This window comes from Oncorhynchus clarkii, chromosome 22 (assembly GCF_045791955.1).
Source record: "Oncorhynchus clarkii lewisi isolate Uvic-CL-2024 chromosome 22, UVic_Ocla_1.0, whole genome shotgun sequence".
Lineage (NCBI taxonomy): Eukaryota > Metazoa > Chordata > Actinopteri > Salmoniformes > Salmonidae > Oncorhynchus > Oncorhynchus clarkii.
The window spans coordinates 27252781-27260006 of record NC_092168.1 but is presented as its reverse complement, the minus strand read 5'-3'; the positions used below and the strand labels follow the sequence as shown (position 1 = coordinate 27260006).

General features: G+C 42.1%; 1 protein-coding gene across 1 annotated transcript in view; it reads right to left on the bottom strand.

Moving 5' to 3' along the window:
- Nucleotides 1–436: 436 nt before the first annotated feature.
- Nucleotides 437–7226, bottom strand: part of LOC139380715 (adrenodoxin-like) — a 29037-nt gene continuing 22247 nt past the window's right edge. The window contains exons 3-4 of the mRNA XM_071123667.1: nt 2576–2705; nt 437–1583 (exon numbers count right to left, since the gene is read on the bottom strand). Coding sequence (XP_070979768.1) covers nt 1469–1583; nt 2576–2705 — 245 coding nt within the window. The 3' untranslated portion in view covers nt 437–1468. The remainder of the gene's footprint in view (nt 1584–2575; nt 2706–7226) is intronic.

Genomic DNA, 7226 nt, shown 5'->3' with positions numbered 1-7226 from the left:
AGTGTAGAGATGCTGAACACAGAGGAAGAACGCTCAGAATGTTAGAGATTATAAATGTGAAATGTTTTGTAAAGGAAGAACGAACGTGGGTGACAAGGTGGAATGACAAGGTACATTAGTATTATAGATTATAAATGTGAAATGTTTTGTAAAGTTAGTATTATAGCTTAGGCCTACCTGAACGTGGGTGACAAGGTGGAATGACAAGGTACATTAGTATTATAGCTTAGGCCTACCTGAACGTGGGTGACAAGGTGGAATGACAAGGTAAATTAGTATTATAGCTTAGGCCTACCTGAACGTGGGTGACAAGGTGGAATGACAAGGTAAATTAGTATTATAGCTTAGGCCTACCTGAACGTGGGTGACAAGGTGGAATGACAAGGTAAAATGACGGTAAGAAATAATATACAGAGTGGATGCATTGATCGTAATAATTAGGAAAACTATTTTATTTCAGCATTTCAACAATACAAAATATTTTATCTATAAACAAAACTTGACATTCGCTTACTAGCTATTTACTGTAGGTTACTAGCTATTTACTGTAGGTTACTAGCTATTTACTGTAGGTTACTAGCGGAACACAGGAGTGATGTTTGCTGATAATGGACCTCTGTACGCCTATGTAGATATTCCATAAAAAAACTGTTTAACTTTTAACAAGGCACACCTGTTAATTGAAATGCATTCCAAGTGACTACCTCATGAAGCTGGTTGAGAATGCCAAGAATGTGCAAAGCTGTCATCAAGGAAAAGGGTGGCTACTTTAAAGAATGTCAAATATAAAATATATTTTGATATATTTAAAAATGTTTGGTTACTACATGATTCCATATGTGTTATTTCATAGTTTTTATGTTTTCATTATTATTCTACAATGTAGAAAATAGTAAAAATAAAGAAACACCCTTGAATGAGTAGGTGTGTCCAAACTTTTGACTGGTACTGTATATCACTTGCACTTCTAGAGGCCTTAACAAACAAAGGCTTCTAAACTGGCAGTGAATGCAGGGCAAAACAGACCAAAGAACATGGCAAATACTAAACCATTAAAGGTTTAAGACTTGCTGCCACTCCAATCTGTCCCTTACTGTATGCACATTCAATTGTTGAGGCACTGCTACCACTGTATCAGTTAAATTGGTACCTCACTCTCACTAACCGGTGGAACAAATGCAGCCTCTTACAAGGCACACCTCATAATATGTTAATGAAAACAACAATACCATGAACCCACTACAGGGAAGGGTACAGTATTCTGTGGAGTGGAATTACAGAACCATTGGAAATATAGCACTTTTTAACAGGAATGTACTGTTAAACTAAGTTTCTTAGGAATTGTATAGTATCAATTAATCAGTTACGCCTAAAACCACCCAGCTTGCATTTAGATTTAGGGCAATTAATCATTAATATAGTACTTTACTGTTAGTTTTGTATAATACTGTAAAAACAACAAGATGCTTTACAGTGTAGGTCCAGTATCATCAGACCGCCGCATGTCGTTCACCCGGTCTGGCACACGGACCGTTATGCCCTCCAGATCTCTGGATAGGCAGACCTGACAACCCAGACGAGACCTGCAGGACGGCAGACAGCAGGTACAGGGACAAGGTCATTAGACACACTTTATTAACAGGGAACCATGTTGTCAAATCTATTCCCTTCCCACTAGCACCTGGTTTGGCTCTTTTGTGGTTAAGGCCCAGGCTGGTCTCATGCATTTTGTGACAAAATCATTTATAAAATAAAAATCTACAAAAATCTAATTTGATGCTACAGACAGTTAAAGAAAACACCAAGTCTTAAAAGTCTGTGGTGGAGGGGTTAATAATAAAAAAATATCACACATACACTATGTTCACATTCACATGTGAATAGACCTTACGTAAGATGTTATGTTATCATTCCAAATGTGTGAGTTACTGTGTAAACTGTTTGTCTTAAACTGGGATGGGAGCCATGTGGGAGAAGCACATCCTCATTAGTAGAGAAACCCACAGTCAGTATCTGGTATTGATGTGTTCCAGAGAATCATGTTAGATATGTTAAAGGTCAGCCAGGGGAAAACTCTGGTCTTGACCAGGTTAAATGTTATAGACAAACAAGAGTCTCAAATACAAGGTTGCTGAGACAGAGCACATGTGAGGGAGAAAACACACATTTGATATGCATTATAATCATACTGATTTGATTTGTCACCTGAGGGGAATTAGTACCCTTTTCATACCTAACTAATTATATTCTAATGTGAAGTGAATTGGAAAGAAACAATTATCTTAAATTAATCAAACTGTGGTTATCTTTAATCTGCTCATCTCACCCGGCAACTGAACCTCTTGATCTCTATTGGCTGGAAGCCTGCATGAAATAATGTGATTTATCAGCAGGTTAAGCTGTGGGCCAGGCTCAACATGTACATGGGTGTTCTATGTGTGGGAGAGAGTACATACTATGTGATGTGTATGCATCAGCAAGCATGTCACTCATTTGTCTGTGAGGCCTTTAATAGGCCAGAATCATCTTCCCGCCAATGTGTGTTTTGGAATGTGTGTGTATGTGTGTGACTCACGTATCAGTGAGGCCAAAGGCCAGGTCCAGCATGTCATTCTCCTCATCAGTGATGGGCCCCAGCTGGTTGTACACCTTCTGATCCAGGATCACATGACAGGTGGAACAGGCCAGGGTCCCCTCACACGCACCTGGGGAACACACATTTAAAATCAAACTGTTAAGGGATGATGTATATCAGGATATATCAGTAGAAAACAGCCCAGTCCTAGAGGGGAAGTACTTCACTGACTTTCCGTTCATATGATTGAAACCACAGGATGTACACATCGTATTACCTTTAACCTGCAGAGAGAGGGATATGTAAGGCCTAGCACATAAAGGGGTATCATTCCAGCTGAGGATGTCAGGGGGTGTGGTTGGAGATTTTTTTAAAAATGGGATATGTAAGGATGAAGTTCTGAAGGCACTGGATTAATGTCTAATCTAATGCATGGAACAGTTTATACTGTGAGGAGAGAGGAAGAGGTGAGAGGTTGTGAGAAAGCTTTACATCAGCCCAACCCACGGACCTGTCCAGAAACACTACAAAAATCAGTTCAGCCTATCAAAAGCACATTCCATTCAGGGGACTGACTTCCTTCTGCAAGAGGCAGGTTCACACGTTGGTAGCTCAGTTGGTAGAGCTTGTAAGGCAAGGGTAGTGGGTTCGAGTCCTGGGGCAACCCATACATAAATTGAGGGGGCGCAAACAAAAAAAGCCCATTGATCGTCTATTACCAGAAGGCTAACAAAATTTGCACAGGTAATAGCCAAATCACATAGATGCCATTAGCTAAATGCTAACGAGCTAAAACTGACCAACTAATTGCAAAGACAGGCAAATCCAGCTCAAGTTACACAAGCATAGCTAGTAGCTACCCAATGTAATTTTCAGTGAGTGTGGATACTTACAAGCGAAAGTGAACGAGACAAATTGTGCAAATGAACAAAGTTGTGATTCATGGTTTTCTGAAGGAAGAGCAGCATGTGTGCAGAAAGCAGATGGGAGAAGAACGGAGGAGGGGAAAAAAACAGTAGTAGAAAGCACAGAGGAAAAAATGTCAGCTGTACAGAACTCATCCAGAACTCTGACTTCTGGCAGAAAAATATATATATTTATTTAACTAGGCAAGTCAGTTAATAACAAATTCTTATTTACAATGACGGCCTACCACGGCCAAACCCTGCCCTAACCCGGATGACGTTGGGCCAATTGTGTGCCGCCCTTTGGGACTCCCGATCACGGCCGGTTGTGATACAGATCAAATCAGGGGCTGCAGTGACATCTTAGACCACTGCGCCACTCAGTAACTTCATCACCTCATGTGCGTTGCACAATAAAGACTCACCAATAGATAGATATAGAACGCTATGGACTCACCAGCTCCTGCTTTCTCCCGTTATGCTATTTACACACAAACACGTCAAATCAAATTTATTTGTCACATACACATGGTTAGCAGATGTTAATGCGAGTGTAGCGAAATGCTTGTGCTTCTAGTTCCGACAATGCACTAGTAACCAACGAGTAATCTAACCTAACAATTCCAAAACTACTACCTTATACACACACAAGTGTAAAGGGATAAAGAATATGTACATAACGATATATGAATGAGTGATGGTACAGAACGGCATAGGCAAGATGCAGTAGATGGTATCGAGTACAGTATATACATATGAGATGAGTAATGTAGGGTATGTAAACAAAGTGGCATTGTTTAAAGTGGCTAGTGATACATGTATTACATAAAGATGCAGTAGATGACATAGAGTACAGTATGTACATATACATATGAGATGAGTAATGTAGGGTATGTAAACATTATATTAAGTAGCATTGTATAAAGTGGCTAGTGATATATTTTACATCAATTTCCATCAATTCCCATTATTAAAGTGGCTGGAGTTGAGTCAGTGTCAGTGTGTTGGCAGCAGCCACTCAATGTTAGTGGTGGCTGTTTAACAGTCTGATGGCCTTGAGATAGAAGCTGTTTTTCAGTCTCTCAGTCCCTGCTTTGATGCACCTGTACTGACCTCGCCTTCTGGATGAGAGCGGGGTGAACAGGCAGTGGCTCGGGTGGTTGTTGTCCTTGATGATCTTTATGGCCTTCCTGTGACATCGGGTGGTGTAGGTGTCCTGGAGGGCAGGTAGTTTGCCCCGGTGATGCGTTGTGCAGACCTCACTACCCTCTGGAGAGCCTTACGGTTGTGGGCAGAGCAGTTGCCGTACCAGGTGGTGATACAGCCCGACAGGATGCTCTCAATTGTGCATCTGTAGAAGTTTGTGAGTGCTTTTGGTGACACGCCGAATTTCTTCAGCCTCCTGAGGTTGAAGAGGCGCTGCTGCGCCTTCTTCACGACGCGGTCTGTGTTGGTGGACCAATTGTCCGTGATGTGTACGCCGAGGAACTTTAAAACTTACTACGCTCTCACTACTGTCCTATCGATGTGGATAGGGGGGTGCGGATACGTGACTGGCTCAACTGGGAACTACGGTAAGGTGAAATGAAGAACGCAATCTGCTTAATCTCCTAACGTATTGCACAAGTTGACTGCTGGTATTTACTTAAAATGTAGCTACAAATCTGAACATTACTCGAAAAAATTCAAATAAATAGTTTTGGCGGTATTGAAAAACCATCCTATGGCTTTTCCCCCCAATACCCTGGGTATACCACCCAAGACTAGAGACTAGAAATAGACCTCCAGTGGCCTTCGTTTACTGCTACCTCCCCCTCTCTCTCTAGACAGGAGGATGAGGAGTCCTGACATCTGCAGGGGAGGACAGAACCCCAGACAGGTTTTCCCCCTCTTTCTACCATGGCGCTCTTTCAGGGATCCAGATTGTATCATGTCAATGCCTAAATAGGACAGATGCGCAGGAGAAATGAGCTGGACAGAGAGACAGAGGGAAAGATAGAAAGCCTTGCAAACATCAAAGGTGATGTTGCTGACGCATATTGTGCTCACCGCCTCTTTCTCTCCCTCCCTCGGTTCTCTCACTCTGTCTGGATAGAATGCTTGATGCTGGGGCTCATCCATATAAAGCCATGGAAACATTTAGTAGAAGTGCCAGAGGTAACTGGGCAGCATGTTAAAGTGCCACTCTTGGTGAGAGAGTGACAGTCTAACTACACGCCCTAATATGGAAATAATGCCATGTCATCCTCTGGCTTCTTCATCAGCTTCTTGTAGGAAATATATATTGGATCTTATCAAATAAACACAGCATCAGAAATATGGACCCACATTGGCAATTGTCAGGATGCGAACAGTATCCATAAGCCTGCAGTCTACTTCACCATGGCACACCTAGGACTGGCACAATTACCGTATGACAGTGTAACTGACGGTTGTGGATGAAGACCGTCATAACCGTTTATCTTTTGTTCAACAAACTGACTGAAGATGGGATGGCTGGGCATTTGTGTGGTTGAGTCCGTTTCGGTGGTAACATGGACTCTTAACAACGTGATGAAACTTTGTTGCTCCTTGCTGAAACAAGGAAGGTGTTGTAGCAAACAAGTCTTCAGTTGCCTATGCAACAGCCCCCTCCCTGCAGCAGCACACATCGAAATAGAATGAATAGAACAGGCTTGGAACCGCTAACCCTGGCAATTTGACTGGTAAACTCATGGGTGCACTCGCAATGGCTGCCTGGTATTGTGATGCAATAATTTCCATGGTAATGTGTACTGAACAAAAATATAAAAATGCAACATGTAACAATTTCAAAGATTTTACTGAGTTAGAGTTTATATAAGAAAATCTGTCAATTTAAATAAATTCAATAGGCCCTAATCTATGGATTTCACATGACTGGGATTGTAGATATGCATCTGCTGGTCACAGATACCTTTAAAGAAAAAGGTAGGCGTTTTGTCTCATGCAGTGCGACATCTCCTTCACATAGAGTTGATCAGGCTGTTGATTGTGGCCTGTGGAATGTTGTCCCACTCCTCTTCAATGGCTGTCTGAAGTTGCTGGATATTGGCGGGAACTGGAACACGCTGTAGTACACTTCGATCCAAGCATCACAACATGCTCAATGGGTGAAATGTCTGAGTATGCTGGCCATGGAAGAACTGGGACATTTTCAGCTTCCAGGAAATGTGTACAGCTCCTTGCAACATGGGGCCATGCATTATCATGCTGAAACATGAGGTGATGAATGGCAAGACAGGATCTTGTCACGGTATCTCTCTGTGCATTCAAACTGCAATCGATAAAATGCAATTGTGTTTGTTCTCCGTATCTTATGCCTGCCGATACCATATCTTCACCGCCACCATGAGGCACTCTGTTCACAACATTGACATCAGCAAACCTTTCACCCACACGACGCCATACATGTGGTCTGCGGTTGAGAGGCCGGTTGGACGTCCTGCCAAATTCTCTAAAACAACGTTGGAGGCGGCTTATGGTAGAGAAATTAACATTAATTATCTGGCAACAGCTCAGGTGGACATTTCTGCAGTAAGCATGCCAATTGCACACTCCCTCAAAACTTAAGACATCTGTGTCATTGTGCTGTGTGACAAAACGGTGGCCTTTTATTGTCCCCAGCACAAGGTGCACCTGTGTAATGATAATTCTGTTTAATCAGCTTTTTGATATGCCCCACCTGTCAGGTGGATGGATTATCTTGGCAAAGGAGAAATACTAAT